A 21469-nucleotide genomic window follows, 5' to 3' on the forward strand; every position below is an offset into this window, starting at 1 on the left:
GTAGTAGTATCATATATACACTAGTGGCCCGGTGCATGAAATTCATGCACATTAAAAAGGAATTAATTAGAGGAAATATTTTAATATTGTTATTTGTCCTTTCTCTATAATAGAAGTGTCATAGATGAAAGAAAATTAGTAAAATGTATATGAAAATCTTCCTCCTGTCAGAGTCTGGGGCACACCAAGGGACCCAGAGTCAAGTCCCCGCCCACTCACATGTCCCGCCGGGTAGGGGGTGAGGCCTGAGGTCCCCCATCAAGCCCCACCAGGCAGGGGGCACAGCCTCAGGTCCCTCGGCCTGGCACCACTCAGTCTCAGGTCCCTGCTGATCGCTTGTTATGGGAACCCCGCCTCCGCTGTGGGCACAGCCATTTTGTGACAGCCTGATGGAGTGAGGGTCAATTTGCATATTACCTCTTTATTATATAGGATGGATGTATTTAGCCAAACCAGGAGGGAAAGACTTCATCAAACAGAGGCCTCTCATTTAATATTTATTTTACAGGAACCTAAGGAATAATAATAATAATCGTAATAATAGCTGAAGTAGGCATTGTATGTCTAGTTAACATATATATGCCTTATATGACATTATCACGTGGCAGGCACTGTTCTAAACACTTACTTTATTTAAGCTTTAAGTTTAACCCTGTGTTTTCCCAAGATATAAACCCAGGTAAGTAGTGAGGCCCCTATAGCTTAAGTAACTTGTCCAAGGTTACACAAGGAAGGGTCAAGCCTGGACTTCAAATTCATACAATCAGGATCTGGAACCCATGTTCTATCTTGGGCTCTTTAAACTTCAGAATCTGTTGGTGGGTCTAGAAATTTTGTGGGGGGGCGCTACTATTTTTAGAAATAAAGCCAATACTTGATCAAGTGAGCACAAACACTGTAATACTAGCTTCTTGGGAAGTATATTTTCCCTTTGCAAGTTTCAGAGAATTAATCATGTTCTGTTTTTCCTATCTTCATCATCCTTAGCAGCAGCCATTATGTGCATCTTAGTCTCCACAATAACCGTGTAAAGCAGGTATTGTTATTGCCCCAGAATTTATTAACTTTCCCAGTTTACACAGTTTCAAAATGGTATGGGAATTTGAATCCAAGTTTCTTTGTCTCTAGGATGGAACTTAACTATTCTGCCAGTATACCTCACTTATAAATTTAACTCTACCTCATAGACATTTCATAATCAATTTTGTACATGTCACACTTACTTTAGAAATTATGTAAAAAAAATGTACCTCTAACCACATCTTTTAAACAAACAAATGAAACAAATAAACAAATAAAAATCTCAGAAAAGCAATTTACATTTGCTTTTAAAATACTCTCTAGGGCTTTGGTTATTGATTCTGAGATGAGCAAAACATTGGATCTAATGTAATTGGGATAGTTTTAGATTTTTAATAAATTATATTGCTACTGTGACCATGCACCTTGGATTTTCAAGGTAGTTCTGATTTCATGCAATTTAAAAAGTGATAAATACAATTTAGTGTTACACCCTTTCAAAATGGATCTGCAAATGATCATAAATTCTGTATCAAATCACCTGTCCTGATTTCTGGTTTATAAAATACTAGAGGCCCAGTGCATAATTCATGCACTGGTGGGGGTCCCTTGGCTTGGCCCTGAGCCCTCTTGCAATCTGGGACCCCTTGGGGGATGTTGGAGAGCTGGTTTCAGCCCAATCCCTGCAGGCCAGGCTGAGGGCCTCTAGTATGCATATAAGATCGTTGGTTAATCTCTTCCTGCCCTTCCCCCTCCCTCCTTCCCTCTGAGATTCATCAGTCTGTTCCACATTTCCATGCCTATGGTTTCCGCTCTTGCATTGAGCATCTGCCCCATGGTGGTCAGTGCATGCTATAGCTACCAGCCAGTAGGTTGCTTAGGCTTTTATATATTTAGATGGTACAGACAGCTGCTCCACCCTCTCACATTTAGCCTGATGTGGCAGGCTGCTGGGTGACCCTCTCCTGTGTCACAGCTCCCTGGGATTACTCATATCTACAGCAGCACACATCACACAACAGTGCAAGCTGCAGTGAGCAAGGCCCACACCTGCTCAACAAATTAGTAGCTATTCAGGAGGCGAAAGTCATCATTAAAATAAACATAAGTACCAAAAGGGGAACGCACCGTTTTGATGCAGATTTCTTGATTTAAAAAGAAAGCCAACTCACTTTTGATTTTCTGCAAGTTGCTGAATATTGCCCTATGTATGGCAACATAAATGGCAGTGGTTTACCACACATTAAACATTCTCCTTCTGGTGCAAGAGTGCAGGAGCCTTAAGAAAAATGCAAGCTCAAAATCCAAAGCACAAAGAAGGCAGCAGAAGACAAAAAAAATTATGACCCCAGGAAGAGAGGCAGTAATAGCTGTCAAATCTTGGCTAAGATGGAGAGAAATAAAAGGCCATTAAAAACAGCATCCTTCAGAAATAAAAGGGCTTTGATCCAACCTTCACTACTCCAAGGGCCATAGTAATGTCCAAACAGTCATGTTCCTGGTACCAGTGATTCATTCTGAAGCTCCCAGAAAGCGGCAGGAACAACAGAGCATAGAAGTACTGTTTGAAAACCTCCCATCTGACCTCTGACCAGACACAGGATGGAAAGGTTAAAAGCTTACATCATAAAGGTGTGAGAAGCAATAGCTACACTCCCCATTACCCATCAGGTCAAATCAGAACTCTTTTCCATTCTTCATGTTCTACTAGAGCTGTGACCTTGAGCAAGCTACTAAAACTCTCTGCACCTGTAAAATGGGGCTAAGAATGCCCACCACATGGGACTGTCATAAGGTTGCAGGTAAGTGTACACAAAGCCTGGAAAGTGTCTGGCCCAGGTCAGTGCTCTTGGTAAGACTGCTCCTCAGATGCAGTATACTAAAAGGGAGGTGCCCCAAATTCACCATGCTACCAAACACCTCTCCGACAGCCATGGCACTGCCCACTGCTGATTTCAAGCCGCCCACACAGTCCTGTATGGTCCTAATAAGAGCACCATGCCTCCCTCACAACCTCCCGTCTCATGGATTAAAGCTGCCTAAATCCCCAATCCTTAATGGTGGGCAACAGTTAGCCTATGACTCTCCCTGAAAGGATAGGTCAGCACAATTTCTATCCCTGTTCATTCTGGTCATCATCAAGCCTGTCCAGAGTGGCTCAGCAGTTGAGTGTTGACTTATGAACCAGGAGGTCACAGTTCAATTCCCAGTCAGGGCACATGCCTGGGTTGTGGGCTCGATCCCCAGGAGGATGGTGCAGGGGGCAGCTGATTAATGATTCTCTTTCATCATTGATGTTTCTATCTCTCTCTCTTTTCCTTCCTCTTTAAAGAAAGCCAAGCTGGCCCACTAACACAGGTCCTTATGTCCCACAGATCTCTCTCATATGCCAAATTGAACCTCATTTCTTACCCTTCCCTCACCTCCCCATCCCTTCCACTGAGTATTCTGGAACTCACAGCCAGTGGTTAGCAAAATTCCCTCATGTCCTCAATCTTCTATGAACATGCCCTTCACCTTCTTGCTCTAATTCAAACTGGCATCTCCATGAAGACACCGTTTCCCCAGATGTTTTCTCAAGTGTGGATATTTCTTCCACACTCCTCACTCCTGGGCCAGGAGGTGGATAAAATGTCCTCTTAGCTCCTCATTGCCACTTCCGCAAAACTTCTCCTTCTAACAGTATTCCAAACCAAACCCCCTGCTTCCTCCTGCCACCATCTACATCCATGGTCATTCTTCTTTATTTATTGAGGATTTTAGCACCTGCCTCACTCCTCTCCCTCCACTCCCTTGACAATGAGCAATTTAGAATCCATTTAGAATAGATAATCCTTCTAATACCCTGGGTTCATTTCTGATGATCTTGTCCACCCTACCTCAGCCACAATGTCCACGGACACACCTTAGACTTTGTCATTCTCAGTAGCTGGACCCTCTCCATCAGATCAGTTTCAAAGATCCTGCTCTTGGATCACCACCTCCCACCTCACCCACTTGCCTATTCTGCAACCCCACTCCAGCAAACCGTTGGAGTGAGGTGACAGAATTAACCCCTGGGCCTCGACAGGTCTTCCCTGTCTACTACCCCCTGCCAACTTCATTTCTCCACACCCAGATTAGATCCTATGGATGATCACCAAAATCACTCTCTGGAATATATCAACTCTCCTGCCTCCCTCCCACTTCCTATGTATTTGTGCCTTGGTAAGAGTACATGTGCCTAGAATTCTAACCCTGGTTAAACTTTCCTCCTCTTCTTTATTTGTCCCTGGAGTGCACTCATGGTAGCTCCCACTGTGCAGTGTGTAAGAGCTGGAATCATCTATTAGAGCAGGAGCATACAGGACTCATAGTCCAGGTAAGGAATTGTGATTTTGTCCAGTAGTCGTTGGGAAGCCTGGAAAGGCTATGAGCAGGAGAGTGACACACTAGGTAACCCAGACTCATTCAAGGCGCTGTGCCTCCAAATCTCTTTTGGTGCTTCTGTCACTATGCCTAGGAACATGGCATAGATCAACAATATGTGTTCTTCTGAATTACAATGAGCTGATTAGAAAGTATTTGGATGTATTTCTGCATGGAGGGAGCTGAGGAAAAAATTAGAAGTAATTCCAGACCAAAAAATCTGAAAGGTGCCTTGAATTCTTAGGTTCCAACTCAATCTCTTACTCTGTCTCTAGGCACTGTGCCCAGCAGCATGCACACGTTGTTTCCGTAACTGTGATCCTGGGCTTCTGAGCTGTGCCCTTGAAGATGGAGACAAACCTGAGGAGCAGAGCTTCTGAAGCTTGCTTAGGTCACGCAGCTAATGGGTGTCGGATCTGAGCTGGGAACCCAGCCCCAACACAGAAGCCTGTGATGTTTCCAGAGGAACTCTATTCGATCGCATACCTTTTCTCTAATCACAGATTTTCATTTGTCTTTTCCCAATGCATCCAACAATGATTTGTCACATGCCTACCGTGAGAAACATAAATGAATAAACAGACACAGGGCTTACCCCAGAGGACCCGGTCTGATGGAAAAGATGGAAAAGGAAACACAGTGACAGCGCCCCGCAATCACTGCTGCAATGGGGCAGCCCCAGGGCAAGTGGAGGGAAAGACTAGCCAGGTGAGGGGAGTGCAGAGACCTTCCTGCAGAAAGCCAGATGCAAGAATAAATAGGAGCTTGGCCGTTCACAAGATGGGTGCATCACAGGTGGAGGGGGCATATAAGACCTGAGGCCTGAGAGAGCAGGCAGGTTGGGTTGGCCAGGTGGGGATTATGGCTGAAGTGGGAGAAAGGGGGGGTGAGGCTATATCCCGAAAGGCCCTGTAATCCATTGAAGACAAACTTAGCAACACACATTTGCATTTTTATGGTTCAAAATACCTCTGGACTCTATAATAGGGAGATGGTGCATTATTATTTATTTTTTTAATTAATTTCAGAGAGAGAGGGAGAGGGAGAGGAAGACAGAAACATCAGTGATGAGAGAGAACCATTGATTGACTGCCTCCTGCACGTCCCCTACTAGGGATTGAGCCCACAACCTGGCATGTGCCCTGACTGGGAATTGAACTGTAACCTCCTAGTTCATAGGTCCACACTCAACCACTTGCCAGGCGAGATGGTGCATTAGAAATCGGCATTTTGCAACTTCCCTATCCCCTCACTCAAGTCATGGGCCTGCTCAGAAACGCTCAAGCACAGAGAAAAACAAAGGTGGACAGCTGTTCATGTCAAACAAGTGAGGTTTATGATGTCTTCTGGAAAATCAGAAAACCAAAAATCAAAAAAACAACAACAACCCACCCAAAACCACAATGGGTTCAAGAGCACTTCAAGAAACTAAAATGTTGCTGGTTAGCTGCATTTTATGGTGGGAGTGAGGGCCTCCAAGGGAAAATTGGGCCATAACTTCTCAGAGGCCAAGTTCAAAATGCAGATCCCAGCAGAGTGGCTCAAGTTTGACTTAGTGAACAGCCTGGGGCTAAGGGCCTATAGCCAGACTTCATGGTCTCTGCCCAGGGCCAGCCCTCAGCCTACCCGAGACTGGCCTCCCCTACACACTTTCCCTGCTTGGCGCTCGTTGGCACTGAACCTCGGGGCCGAGAAATGGGAAAGCTCACAGGACACTGGCTGCCAGCACGTTGGAAAATTCAACCACAGAGCGTCCTTATTTGCAGGGCTTCCTGCTCTCCAGGCTGCCCTCTCGCACCCCAGACGGAACAGTCACTCAGTGTCCTTTGGGTTTATGACAGTTTTATTTCAGGTGCAGTTTACTGAACACTGAAAATAGAAGGCCTGAATACCTTCTTTGAGCCACTTTATTGCTTTCACCCTACACCGTATGATGTAAACTCTGTAGCCAACGTGGCCATGTTGATTTCTTAGATTTGTTTTTTATACGAGAGTCCCAGCTGCATGCAGAAACAGTCAGAGAAATCAAAGACACCATTCTAAATGCAACGGAGACAGGTTTCACAGGTGTTAGATGATTTTGTTGTGATTTGAAAGAAGAGAAAGCAGCTTCTGTCTGGCTTTCTATCTATGGAGGACCTTCCTTCTCCAACAATAGCAATGAAAGTCATCTTTCAGATCTGTTGTGCCACCATCACTGCCATCACCGTCTCCACCTCCATGGCCACCGTGGTGCCACCATCACATGGCACCATTCACACAGCCTGCAGCACTGTGATCGGTGCTTTTCAGAAACAACCTCAGAGTCTCCCCACAGCCTGGCAGGGCAGGCATTATTAACCCCATTTGGTAGATAAGAAAACTGAGGCCTGGAGAGAGAGCAGGTTAGCTAAGAGATTAGCAACCACATGGTGACTTTGTAATCAGACCAGCTGTGTTGGAATCCTGACCCTTTCCCTTTCAACTAGTGTTTGAACTTGACCTCCATCACCTCAGTTTTCTCATCAATAAAACAGCAACAATAATAGTATTTACTCTATTGATGCCTGTTAATTTAGACAACCCATGTTTTCAGCACAGGGCCTTGAACCTATTTTCTATTTATTATTATTGTTATTATTAGCATCGTCAAAGTTTGCATCATTATTCAGAGGTAAATTTAGATTTAACAATCAAATCTCATTCCAAAACCCAAGCTCTTTTCCCTCGCCCACACTCGGTTGGACCCTTTCATGCATTCTTTCGCTTGGGCTTCCACAGTGATAGGAGAAGCGACAAATTCCCTTTCACAGACGAAGAAAGGGAAGCTGGAGGGGCCACAGTACTGACCTAAGATCCAAGAGCTCACAAATGGCCGACCTAGACCTTCAGACCTCCATCCCCCAGTTCCTTCTAACACACTACACACAGCCTCAGTTTGGGCTTTCAAACAGTCCATAAACTGTGTGCTGTTAGGAGAGGCCTGGGTTCCACATCTGCCTCTTCCACTCTCTAAATGTGTGTTTTGAGGCAGCCACTTAATATCTCTTCCCTACCTGTGAAATGGATATGCTTATTTATAGCTGAGAGTCAACTAATGCTTCTTGCATAAGAGGGTGAATTGATAGTAATCTCTCTCTAGCCTTCCTACCTGCCTTTTCAGTCAGTAGTTTATTCAGTCAACAAATGTCAATCCTCTGTATCAGATGGTGGTGAACAAGTGCTCTCTGTCCTCATGGAAGTTACAAGAAAATGGGCTGTTTTAAAGGACAACAGAGATCACTCATTCAGTCATTCACTCAATAGCTAGTTGAGTACCTGCTATGTACGAGGCATGTGGAAATGCACTGTAAAACACCATACAGGTGTGGGATTAACAGCTTCCTTTCCTCTCATATCCCCTCTAAATACTCACTGTTCTTAAAGCTTCTCATCTTATGTCCTCTGGTTCATTCACTGTACAGGAGGCATTCATTTCTCTCTTTGATTCACCCCTGGGTTTCCTGACCTATCACCTGGGGCAGAGAGGACAGTAACTATTTGTGGAAGCAATGAGGGCCTCTATGTTTTAAAAAATATATATATATATTTTTTATTGATTTTTTACAGAGAGGAAAGGAGAGGGATAGAGAGTTAAAAACATCAATCAGCTGTCTCCTGCACCACCCCTACTGGGGATGTGCCCACAACCAAGATACATGCCCCTGACCGGAATCGAACCTGGGACCCTTCAGTTCGCAGGCCAACGCTCTATCCACTGAGCCAAACCGGTTAGGGCATGGGCCTCTATGCTTTTGCACACATTTCATCCTCTGCCTGGAATGCTCATTTCCCTTATTTTCTGAAAAATAGCTGTCTTGCTTGACTCAGCTCAGCTGCAGAGGATACCTTCTGTCAGGAAAGCGGTGAGAGGTGGTGGTCCCTGTACTTCTCTCTTCAGTGTTCACTACACTGTGAGTGTCTTTTCCATCTTTCCCTTCCTGCCCAGACTACATTAAGTGCAGCAGTAGGGCAAAGAACATGGGCTTTAGGGTTGAAAAGTCTTCGGTTGGAATCCTCTTTCTCTCTAAGTTTTGGCGAGGCTAGTATTTCCATTCTCTGTCCCCTATTTCCCAATGAGTAAAATGGGGATACAACTATTCACATCATAGGATTGCCATGGACATCACCCCTGGCTGGGTGCCTGGTACAAAGGAGGCCCACATAATGATATTTTGATAAAAGTAGTTGTGATGTGGATAAAGAGACTGAGGAGGAGAAGGAGGAAGAGGAGGAGAGGAACAATGATGTTCATGATGATCATGATGATCATGGTGGTTTTGGCAGTGATGAAATGATTACCTGTGACAAGAGTACATGTTTCGGAAATAAGTACAGCATTAACTGGCTGATGGTTTCAGATGGGAAAATGTTCTGTTCTGGTAGGATGGCACTTTACATTTCCAATAATCAAAGTGCCTCCATTTTGGTCCCCCTCTCCTTCACTGACATCAAGTATCCGTAGGGTTTCTTGTGGCTTTCACTCCACATGACCCCATTGGTTCTACTCATGTTTTGTTGTACAAAATGCCCTCTTTCTCCCCTCCCCATTTTCCACCTTGCACCCAGTCCAGCCACCAAAGCCAGTTCAGAACAATGGACAGCAGGACAAGACCTGGTCAAATTCAATCCATACAGCCATTTCACATTCTGTCCTGAAAGTTTCCCTTATTACTGTCATTTTAATCTGCAAAATACTAAAGGGGACTCTAGCAAGGAAAAAATTGACAAAGGCAACTAGATATAGATGGCATTGAATTGACCAGCCCAGTGACACCAGCTTGAGGTAACCACAGCCAGAATAATTGAAGGGCAGACAAGGCAGGCTCTGCCAACTAAAATGCACAGCTTCGCTGAACATGAACTGAGATTTTCCTTTGTATTGATTGACAAGAGGAAATCACAGGGCTTTGATTTGAGATGGGGCTGGCAAAAGAAGGATCCTACACAACTGCATTGTTTTGAGAGAAGGAAGATGAAAACTGGGAGGTGATTTAGAGCCTCAATTTGTTCATCTGTACGCTCTGGTTTTGAAAGTTTGTGCTAAGGATTAGAAATCCCTGAGTCTAACTTGTTACTGCTCACAGAGCAAACAGTTAATCAATTTGTATTGCTCAAATGAGCATGCATACGTGAAATGTGTTAACCACAATCTTATAGTACTATATAGAAATTATTTCATACAGAACTTATCATGGCCTGAAAAAGTTAGCTATGACACCTTATTGAAAAAAAACACACACACAACAACAACCCACAAAACACCTTGTTGGACAACTGAAGGTATAAAATCCATTCTTTTTTTGGTTAATACTTAAAATGTAAATAATTGCATTTGTCCTGTCTACCTTACAAGGTTCTTATGAATATCAAATAAAATGAAATATGAGGATACTTTGAATAGAATAAAAATTAAAAAATAACCACAATGCAACACAGATTCAAGACAATTCCTTTAAATATGTATAAACTAGAGGACTGGAGCATGAAATTTGTGGATGGGTAGGGTCCCTAGGCCTGGCTGGTGATCAGGACCCATCTGTGGGGCAACTGGCAGGGCAATTGGGGGAGCCCCCACTGGCACCCACCTTGGCTGGCTTGGGGCCTGCAGGCTGGGGGCAGCTCCTGCATTGAGCATCTGCCCCCTGGTGGTCAGTGTGCATCATAGTGACCGGTCATTCCACTGATCATTCTGTTCGGTTGATTTGCATATTTGGCTTTTATTATATAGGATGATGTCATTCTGACACAAAAGGATTTTCCAGATGGAAGGAGCAGTTGATCCTTAGAATTGGCATCCCAAAGAAAAGGAACAATTAGCTGGGGATTTCAGTGTCTAACCCAGCAGCCACCACATGGTGGGCACTCAAAATATTCATGAGAAATTAATAAATTAAGGGTGAATAAACCTCATGGAGGCTGAGGAGAAAAGAGGGGGAATTCTCTAACACATACTCACTGGCTCATGAGCAATCTGAGGAGGAGGAAGGCTCAGTGGACTCAGTGTCTGCTGTATCCTCCCCTCGCCCCTCTCCACCCCCTCTCCCCCCAGTTCTCACCCTTGTACTGGTCCAGTGCTGGGTGGAGGATGTGGTCCTCATCAGGACACACATGTCCCCATGTTTCTCTTTTGCCATTGTCCCCAAACACACCTGCTATTTCCTTCCTCAGTTCCTTTGTATATGCTGCTCCCTAGGTCTGGGATGCTTTTCCCTCTCGCATCCCCCACCGCCTGGTGAACTTGTTCCATCCTTTAAAGCGGATATCAGAAATTACCTCCCTTCAGAAAGTCTGACTCTCAGGTCAAGTTTAACCATTTTCCATCTCCGCTCTCTCAGAACATAATATCATTATTCAGATTACATTATAATTGTTACATTATACCACAATTGTATTATTTTTTATGTATCTTTCTTATTAAAGTCAGCGATTTTAGGGTGACCTAAATTGTGTTTTAGTTCATGGGCCCTTGGTACCTTGCCTGTTAAATGAAAAAAACCTCTGGGGTCAGACAGATTTGGAGCAACGTCCAGATCTATCACTTAGTAGTTGAGTGGTTTTAGGGGCTAGTTACTGAGACCCACCCAGGTTCATTTTCTCCACTTGAAAACAGGAGAAGTCATGTTACTTATCTTTTCCAGGCTGTTGTACAGATTAAATTATATTATTCACAGGAAGAACTAAGTGCCCAGCCCCTCAAATATTAGCTATTATCATCTTTGTAGTTATTTAATCATTTAAGCCACCAGGAGAGAGAACAGTGAATAAGAAATAGGCACTTCCTCTTCTTAGAGTGGGAGAAATTAAATCAATATTTACTAGTACACAATTTTTATTTATTATTTTTTTACAATTTGTGATACATGCTTTGAAAAACAAACAAACAAACAAACAAACAAAAAACAACCCAACAAATTTGTGGTGAATAATAGGATAGGCTAGGACTATGATAGGCAGAATAACAACCCCTCCCAAAGATGCCCATACCCTAATCCTCAGAAACTGTGAATATGTTACCTGACATGGTATAAGGAGATTTGAAAATGTGATTGAGTTAAAGGTCTTGAGATGGGAAAATTATCCTGGATTAAGGGTCTTTCTAAGAGGGAGGGAAGAAAATCAGAGTTTGGAAGATGTAAGGATGGAAGCAGAGGTCAGAGAGAAAGAAGATGCTACTGCTGTTGAAGCTGAAGGAAGGGGCCATGGACCAAGGACTGTAGGTGGCTTCTAAGCTGGAAAAAAAAAAAGGCAAGGAAACGGGCTCTTTGCTAGAGCCTCAGGAGGAACTAGCTCTGTAGACCCATTTTAGACTTTTGACGTTGAGAGCTACCAGAGGATGAATTTGTGGTGCACTAAGCCACCACATTTGTGATAATTTGTTATAGCAGCAATAGAAAACTAAGATGCATGCTCCAAAAAGAAAACTTAGGGTATAGTGGTCAGGACAGGTTAGGATTTGTTGTAATCAAGCAACTCCTAAATCTCAGTGGCTTAACCTGAAGATCTCTCTTTCTCTCACACACTCTATCTCTCTCTCATGTGGTAATGCACTATATGTCTGACATGAGGGAAGGTTCTGCTTTTCATATTCCTCAGGAACCCACTATCTAGTGATGCCACCATCTCAACACATGCCTTGAAAGTCATGGGGCTTCCCGCCTGCCCTGATGGCTGATGTTCTGCTCAAGGCTACAAAGTTTCAATTATAGAAGATAAATAAATCCCAGATGCCTGCTTCCAGCCCATGGGCATGGCCAGCCTGAAAACAGCTATCAGCCCCTCACTCAGGCTGGCCAGGCACCCCAGTGAGGAACCCCACCCTGAAGGGGCTGTGGCCAGCCTGAAAACAGCCATCAGCCCCTCACCCAGGCTGGCCAGGCACCCCAGTGGGGACCCCCACCATGAAGGGGGTGTGGCCAGCCTGCAAACAGCCATCAGCCACTCACCCAGGCTAGCCACACCCTCATGAGGTGAGGGTCCCCGCTGGGGGGCTTGGCCAGCCTGCAAACAGCCATCAGCCCCTCACCCAGACTGGCCAGGCACTCCAGCAGGACCCCCCACCTTGAAGGGGGTGTGGCCCGCCTGAAAGTGTCCCTCAGCCCCTCATCCAGGCTGGCCAGGCACCCCAACGGGACCCCCACCCTGATCCGGGACACCCTTCAGGGCAAACCAGCTGGCCCCCACCCATACACCAGGCCTCTATCTTATATAATAAAAGGGTAATATGCAAATTGACCCTAACAGCAGAACGACTGGGAATGACTGGTCACTATGACACACACTGACCACCAGGGGGCAGATGCTCAATGCAGCCCGATCCCACAGGCCAAGCCAAGGGACCCCACTTGTGCATGAATTCGTGCACAAGGCCTCTAGTAAATAAAATAACCACTATTAATCTTAACCTCCTCCCCCATGAACCAGAAATTCTCCTTTGATAACAGGTTTAACTATAAAATCTTTGAATATCAGAAGTCAGGGTGGTATTTGAAGACCGTTATTCTCTGTATCATTTTGCAGGTGAAGATTCTGAAGACATGCCCAAAGTCACATGGACTCATCGCCAGGGCCAAGGTCAGTTCTAAACAATACTTTCCCTACCCTTCTAGGTGGGAGAACTGACCCAGGGGAACACAACTCATGCCAATGTGGGAACCATTTTACTAAGATATAAACCAAGATATTATGAGTCCAACTTTTCAGATAGGAGAGCTAAGGTTCAGGAAATTTATGTCCCAAGGGGTGGAGTTTGAACTTGAACCTCTGGTACTCTTGCCCATGCTTCTAACCAGTACTACACAGCCCCCTCTGGGTATGCATGGCCCTCTCTCATCTAGTGCTGGTGACGAGGAAAGGCAATGCCTTGGAATCCCCTCCCACCCCTTGTAGCTCCCAGCTCCCCTGCACTCCTGGGCTGGAGCAGAACACAGCACACATTCCCAACAGTGAGTCTGCAGGTTGAATACTCTCTACTGACTCAGTCTCATGAAGCTAAAAGTCAGTATCTCTTTAGCAATGCTGAAGACAGAGGGTTTACACCCAGGAGGTAGGGATGAACACCTCCACCTGTTGATAAGTTAAAGCATTCATTGGAAAGCACTCAAACACTTGCAGCTATATGCATAAACAACTTTGTAGATGGAAGGCATTGCCAGGCTGTGTTTCTGCTGGGAGATTTATTGCTGTTTTTCACTGTGAATGCATTGCCTACTATGAAGGGATGTCTTTTCTGAGAGAGAAACTTGAGGGACAGAATGTTTTTATTCTACCATTTACCCTGGGGTTGTATGTGGTTAAAACTGCTTTTGTCTTTCCAAGCAGAGACTGAGAGGAAAGTTGTGTCCTTGGGTTTCATGGCGCTGGTGTGGTGAGTGCCTGTCCATTTACAGCTAGCTCTGTGCTTTCCACAGGCTGAGTCTGCTCTTCTACAGTTTCTGGGAGAGAGGCCCTCTTGTGGAATGTGTCCTCTAAATCTTCAGCTTCTGGGTTTGAATCTCAGGGCCACCACCTGCTGGCTGTGTGACCTTCAGCAAGTTATTCAACCTCTCTGGGTTTCTCAAGGGAAGTACCCACCTGCCTAATGGCAGTGCCTACCCTACAGCTGCTGTTGTGAGTTAACACATACAGGGGTGGGCACAAGTAGGTTAATAATAACAATACATAATGCAATAATTAATAAATGAATGATAATACAAGAATAAACTTTGTATTTTGTGTACTCACGACTGTAAACCTATTTTCACCCAACCCTCTATAAAGCACTTAGAATCAGGCCTGATTTGCATTCATAGATGAAATATCAAATAGGTTTCATTAGGCACACTTAAATAAGAAAACTAAATCTTAGAGAGGATGACTGACTTGTTCGAGGTCACATAAGTGAATGACAGATGTAGATTCAGATTCTGGTCTTCTGATTTAGAACATTTGTAAGAACATTTGTCTAATGTTCTTCTCATCCTATATAATAAAAGGCTAATATGCAAATAGGCCAAATGGCAGAACAACTGAACAACTGGTCACTATGACATGCGCTGACCACCAGGGGTCATGCATGGAACATGGCTGGCATTGGCAGCAGGTGGCAGAGCGTGGAACATGGTGGGTGTCATCTGCAGTGGGATGGTGAAGCAGGTGAGCGGGGGTGCCAGACCAAGACAGGGTGCCAGTCGCTGTCATTGGGGCAAGCCTCTGGTGGTTACTGAAAATTCTTTGCTCCCGTGCGTCATGGTCCCACCCGGCGCTTGCACCTGCTGCTGGTGCTGGTCCTGCTCACAGCCGCAGCTGGTGTTGCCGCTTGCACCTTCTGCTGGTGCCTGGCGCTGGTCCCGATCACCCCTCAGGGCTTCTCCACCTCCCCTCCCTCTTGAGGGGCAATCAGCCGATCCTGCTGATGGTGCTGGCCCTGCTTGCACTCACTGCTGGCGTCAGCCCCAACTGCTCTGCGCCATCAGTGGGTATGAGTGGGGCGGTACCATCAGCACGTGGGAGCAGGGCTGCTGGCTGATAGGGCACCAGGGCTGCAGCAGGAGGGGCTGGGCAGGGGAACAGAGGATGGGCTGAGACCCGCCCCTGTGCCCACTGCAGCCTGGTGGTTCACAGTTCCTTTCAAGGTGCATGAATTCATGCACTGGGCACCTAGTTATGATCATAAAGAGGAACCCAAATAAGAGTTAAGAATGGGGACTCCCGAGTCAGAGATGTCTGTGTTTGGATCCTGATTGTGCCTCATCTACAGAATGCAGAAGATAAAATCAGTAATAATAATATTGCAGAGTAAGAAGTAAAACTTTAAATTTTTCCAGTATTGTGATCCAAAATTGCTTTTTATTTATGAAGCATATTATCTGTAACTCCTCTGTTTTTAGCATGTCCTAACCAAAGGTTTGAACTAATCTTTAAAAATCATCTCAAGAATTTGCTAATTTAGATTTTTACAAATGAGAAAAACCCAATCCGAGAGTCCGTGATCAGGGAGGAATAAATACTGACCCCGGTCCTAAGATTATTTCCATCCCTTGTGTGTTTTCCACGCTACCTGGTAACAAACACCTCTCCGATTTCTTCTCTAAAGAGCTAAACACACCTGTCGTTGTGGCGAGGTCAAAATGACAACATGGTACAAATGAGGTACCTCCCAGGTTGATGGGGGAAGGGCACTGCCCTGAGCATTTGCACTAATTCTCTTAATTTGCTGATAAGTTCCAAGCCTGAGCTTGCCAGGCCTTCTGTACAAGGTACCCCTGATGCTGTGGCTTAAACAACAGATATTTTTAGTCTCACAATTCTAGAGGCTGGAGGTCCAAGATCAAGGTTGGTTCCTCCAAAGGGCTGAGGGAGCCTCCGCTCCAGGCCTCTCTCCCTGGGTGTGGATGACTGTCTTCATGTTCACAGGGGCTCTCCCTGCATCTTCACATTGCCTCCCCTCTATGTGTATCTCTATGTCCTCCTTTGCATAAGGACACTGTTATATTGGGTTAGGTCTGCCCTAATGACCTCACTTTAACTCGAGTACCTCTGTAAAGACGCAATCTGCAAAGAAGGCCATCTTCTGAGTAACAGGGGTTAGGGCAGTGGTTCTCAACCTTCTGGCCCTTTAAATACAGTTCCTCATGTTGTGACCTCCCCAACCATAAAATTATTTTCGTTGCTACTTCATAACTGTAATGTTGCTACTGTTATGAATCGTAAATATCTGATATACAGGATGGTCTTAGGCGACCCCTGTGAAAGGGTCGTTCGACCGCCAAAGGGGTCGTGACCTAAAGGTTGAGAACCGCTGGGTTAGGACTTCAACATATGGATTTGGTGGGAGGGGACTCAGTTCAACCCATAACAGTCCATTTATTATTACTATAACTTATTGTGATTTTAGTATGTAGTCTACCTTTCAAGCTCATTGAGCTATTCTAAGCTCTTTGTATAAAAATTCAGTTGATGGCTAAGAGGTGAATATTATGATCTATCTTTACAAATGAGGTAACTGGGGCATAAAGAGATGAAGTAACTTTCTCAAAGCTGAACAGCTAGTAAATGGCAGACCCAGAAAATGAAACCAGTCCAGCTGCCTCAGTCCATGCATTTAAGCATCAGTCTGTCCTGCCTGTCCTTTCTCTCCCGGATCTCACAGTCCAGACCTTGGTCCTTTTAAAGGGCTGGAGTCATGCAAGGTGAAGGAAGACCCATTGTGACCAAGGGGCTAGGGAAGGCTTCCCAGGGAGGTGATATCTTAACTGAGTCTTAAATGAAGTGAAACGAAGCATTCTGGAGAAAGAGAGTGTGCATGCAGCAATAACAGACTGGAACACAAGCGATGTGAGGCCAGGGGGCTGGAGTGGGAACACATAGGGCAAGTACCAGAGCACCTTGGCCTTGTCAGCCAGGTGAAAGGGCTGGGCTCTACCCGACAGGCAATGGGGAACAACTGAAGTGGGTACAGCAGGGGAGTGACATGACCAATTTCACCTGTTAGAACCAGCACTCCTGTGGAGATGGTGGGTACACAGTTTGGAGGAGTAGAGCTTGACTTCATGGGAAGCTAAAAATGGGTCAGTGCTGGAGTCAGCCCTGCAGGTGTACAGGCCACTTAATGTTTCACCATCAAGGACTAAACAACACAGTCCAGTGCAGCCCAGTCTCTGTGCACAAATGAAAGGGAGGTGGCCAGTCTTTTGGAATTGTGACTGATGATCTTCCCTTTTTCCCTTCTCAGAAATGCCTTGGAACTCACAGGAAGCCTCGCCCCTGACAGTCTGATCTTAATCCCAGGGCACTCTACTCTCCCATATACTAAACACTGGGGTGCACCCAACATCATGCTAGATGATGATAATCTAGTATCTTAATCATACCTCCTGCCTGGGCCTCTCCTTGAACTATAAACCCAAATATCCAACTGCCTACTTGGACCCTCACCTTCCAATTTACTGTGAATACAGCTGACTCCTGATCTTTCTGCAAATCTGTTCCATCTTTTTCTTTTTTAAATATATTTTTATTGATTTCAAAGAGGAAGGGATTATCTAATAAAAGAAAGCATTTGAGGATTAAAAAAAAAGAGGAAAGGAGCGGGGAGAGAGAGAAACATCAATGATGAGAATCATTGACTAGCTGCCTAGTCAATGGGGATCTGGGGATCGAACCCACAACCCATATGCCCTGACCGGGAATCAAACCATGACCTCCTTATTCATAGGTCAATGCTCAACCATTGAGCCATGCCGGCTGAGCAAACCTGTTCTATCTTAAATCATCTCATTAAATGTCAATTCTTCCAGGTGCCCAGGCTTCGCACCTGCAAATCCCTTTCTTTCACATTATTTTTGTCCCAGGCATCAGTAAATACTGTTGACTCTACCTTTTCTGACCAGAATATGACCATTTCTAGCCATCTTCACTGCCAAGACTCTGTTCTGAGCCACCATGCCCACCTGCTTAGATTTTGACAACAGCCTCCTACCTGGTCAGACAGCTTCTAGCCTTGCTTTCTCTCATCATTTGTTTTCACAACAATAGCCAGATGATCCTTTTAAACACCTTTCGTACCGCATAGAAATCTCTAAGACATACGCCAGGGACCGCACGTTTTCGGGCAAACTGCACGTTATTTAAATCATCATAATGCACTTTAGGTGTTGTTTTTCAATAATTATAACATTTTTATTTACAAAAACAATTAAACAATTAAAGTTCCTAGTACTTTTTTAACGTATGGTACTGCGTAAAACATTTTCCTCTATGAAGAAGGACCGAACAAAATTTATATAAGTATCTAGATTCGCTCCTTTTTCCATGAGCGTGAAAAACGAGAAAACTCCTGAGCGGTCCTTAACAGATGGTGCTCAAAACACGAGAAAACTCGTGAGCAGTACGAAAGGTGTTAAAATATAAATGGGATCGTCATGTGCTACTCACAACACTCAGGTGCTCTCCATCTCACTCAGGGAGGAATGTGAAGTTCCTGCAATGGTCTCCAGGGCCCTACCCGGCTGATACTGTCTCCCACCACTCTCTCCGTTGCGGTCTTTCTGGCCATTTTATTGCTCCTTGAACACACCAGGCAAGCTTCTGCTCTGAGCCTTTACATGTGCTTAAATCTCTCTGTAGAAAGTCCTTCCCTAAGATATCCACATAATCAACTCTTTCACTCCTTCAAGTGTCTGCTTTAAAGTCACCTCACAGCTATGCCTTTCTTAAAACAGCAGCCTCTCCCACTGCCTCTCTATCCTTAAGCCCTTCCCTGCTGACTTAAAAAAAATAAATAAAACTAAATCCTCCTTTAAAAATGAGAAATAACCCATATTTCTGTTTCGATCATTTCTCCCTTTCTCTGAGCAGAAAAAGTTGCAGAACCACATTAGCTTAGCCCATAAAAATGTTATTAGCTAACATGCCCTTTTGTACATATTCCTCTAAATTGCCTAACATTCTGTTTTGCTATTGTAATCCTTGCTAGCGATGCCTGGCTTATAACTGACACTCGGTATTTGTTATTGACAGATCTAAGGTCACGCTCCAGCCCTGCTACTGGCCAGCTGCGTGATATTGAGCGAGTGATAACCTTCTGACCGCCAGTTTCCTCTCTCGCTCAAAACAACAAACAAACAAACAAAACAGGGCAAATGCAAACGGCATTGACCTCGCTGTGTTGCCATGCAGATGAACTGAAATAGTGGATGCCAGTGCACATCCTGGAACATCAGAAAGGGCAAACTATATGTCCGATTCTTTTTCCTACAACCACACCAAACCTATTTATTCAGCTTCACATTTTTTTCACGAAGGAGGAGCTTTACGAAGGTTGCTAAACTGCAAGGTGTGTGTGTGTGGGGGGGGGGGGCGGGGGGGGGGGATTAGGGGAGAAGGGGATTTGGAGGAGGGAAGATGAAAGCAGCTTGCCCTTGCTCACTCTTTTCCAAAGCTCTGCTGATTGCACTGGAGTGATCGGCCAGAGAGAGAGAGAGTCCCACGCCCCGGGACACAGGGGCAGCATTGAAAGGGTCCTGTCTTCATTTGAAGCCAAGCCTCTGAGGGAAGATGCAGGATTCACAGCAGAAAACAGCTTCAATCCAAATGCATGATAAAGAGGATATGGAAGCAAAACACACCTCCCACCCACCCACCCCCATCCCAGAAAGAAACTGATTTATTGAAGAGAGAAATAGAAGAGGTGGAAAACTGAAGAAGGAAAAAGCAAGATGTGGCCAGTCAGGCGAAAGAATTCTCCAACTATGCAAGCAGCGCGCTGCACGGAAGAAGGGACTTCTCCCCGGCTTTGTGCTGGGCACTTTCCCATAGAAAGCCCCTCGGATAATCTCACAAACTAGTAACACACTAGTCGTACACTAAGTCCTCACTTAACTGTAAACCAAACAACTTAGTTGTAAACAGCACATTTCACCGAAGGCTAATGGATATAAACCAGGGATAAGTTATACGAAAAGACCTTGAACGAAAACTGCCCACAATCCTACTTCAGCAGCAGGAACCCTAGGGCTCAGGAGGATCCACTCCCTTGCCTGAGGCCACACAGCGAATGAGGAGCAAAGTGCACTGAAAAGCCATAAGCATGGCAGTCCTGCCTCCTGCCTCCTGCCTTCTGCCCTCTACCCTCTGCCCAGGGCGTCCACGCACCACCAGGAGGAGACACAGGCCACAAGGGCGAACACAAACCGAGAGAAGCCAGCAGGCTCCCAGACCAGGCTGGGGAACCAGTTGGAAACCTAGCAGGCGGGATGCCCGCTGGGGTCCCTCACGCCACCGTCCCCAGGAACTCTTGTCCCCTTACCCTCCACCATCCGAGGTGCACAGGACACAGTACAACCTGCTTCAGTCCCACTTCCCGGGGAGCAAGACCGGCAGGAGCGGCGCTGCACTAACGCAGGAGGTGTCAGCTCCACTCCCGGAGGAGGGAGGGGGCGGGGGCCGCCTTTCCCCGCGGCTCTCAGTTGAGAGGGACTAGACCCGGTGAGACCGACACAGAGAAGGCGGCAACCGAGCTCCACGCCTTACCCCGTCCATGGCTTTCCTCCGAGGCAGAGTCTGGGACACAAACCCAGCTTCCCAGAGCTGGATCCTGGGGCCCAGGGAACCCTTTGCGGCGCCTGCGCCGGCCAGGGAGCAATCATTGTCCTGGGACACACCTGAGCCCAGGCTGCGCACCTGCCCCACCTGGGCGGCGGCTCCTCCCTCTCCCGGGGCTGGGGCCGGAGCAATCCCTTCGCTGGCAGGGCAATCCATGGCCCAGCTTCCCAAGACCAGGCGCCTGCAGCGGGGAGAGGGAGACCCCCTGTCCTGCCCTTGTGGACAAGAGGCTCTCTGCCCACTGCTCCCGAGCAGGCACTCTCCAGGGGAGTTCACTGTGCCCAGGCGGGGGAGTCAGTGCGGAATGGGGCGCAGGGCTCTTGTTAGTACATAACACTCAGGTGGACAATGTAATCACCATCAGTGACAGCCTTGGCCTATCCCCTCCCATTGGACGGCTACAAAGGGGACAGAGCGTGCCTAAACCCCAGGGCGATTTCCTGGAGGCCAGAGGGGGAGCAGCTATAATGGAGCATCTGTTTTTGGCCAGGCGCTATCTAAGCCTTGGGGAACATTGTCATACTTCCATCTGACCATAGCCCTGAAAGGGCTATGATCCCCCTTTAAAAGATGAGGGAACCGAGGCTCAGAGAGACCTCATAACCCGCCCCTGGTCACACAGGTAAAAGATAGAAGCATCAGGATTTGAACCCATGTCTGGCTGACTCTAAAGTGATTTTGTTTTTGCTTTTGTTTGTTCTGACAGAGCTGGTGCTGGAAACCCAACCCTCAGCTCCCAGGTCTCCCAGAGCTCACCCCGGTCCTGGGGGTTGGGAGCTGGCACAGCGTGGAACCATTGCTGTGTCTACTGCCTGCCATGGGCTGCCCCCACCCGTGGGACTTTTCATACTTTGTTAGGGCCAAGCTGCTGACAAAGCTTCTCCTGCCCCATGCAAAGGCGAGGAGGTGGTGGCAGGTGAGGAGAGCCCACCTGTGTGCC

General features: G+C 46.1%; 1 protein-coding gene across 3 annotated transcripts in view; it reads right to left on the reverse strand.

Moving 5' to 3' along the window:
* The window catches only part of FYB2 (FYN binding protein 2), a 93952-nt gene extending 73446 nt beyond the window's left edge, over positions 1 to 20506 (reverse strand). For all 3 annotated transcript variants that reach the window (XR_011470238.1, XM_070405214.1, XM_070405213.1), the window contains exon 1: positions 20458 to 20506. Coding sequence is in view for 2 of the 3 variants with exons in the window: in XM_070405214.1 (XP_070261315.1) it covers positions 20458 to 20466 (9 nt within the window). In the remaining variant the exon portion in view is untranslated. The remainder of the gene's footprint in view (positions 1 to 20457) is intronic.
* Between the last annotated feature and the right edge of the window lie 963 nt (positions 20507 to 21469).

Source organism: Myotis yumanensis, unplaced genomic scaffold (assembly GCF_028538775.1).
Source record: "Myotis yumanensis isolate MYYU_CA2020_CCGP unplaced genomic scaffold, mMyoYum1.0.hap1 SCAF_2, whole genome shotgun sequence".
Lineage (NCBI taxonomy): Eukaryota > Metazoa > Chordata > Mammalia > Chiroptera > Vespertilionidae > Myotis > Myotis yumanensis.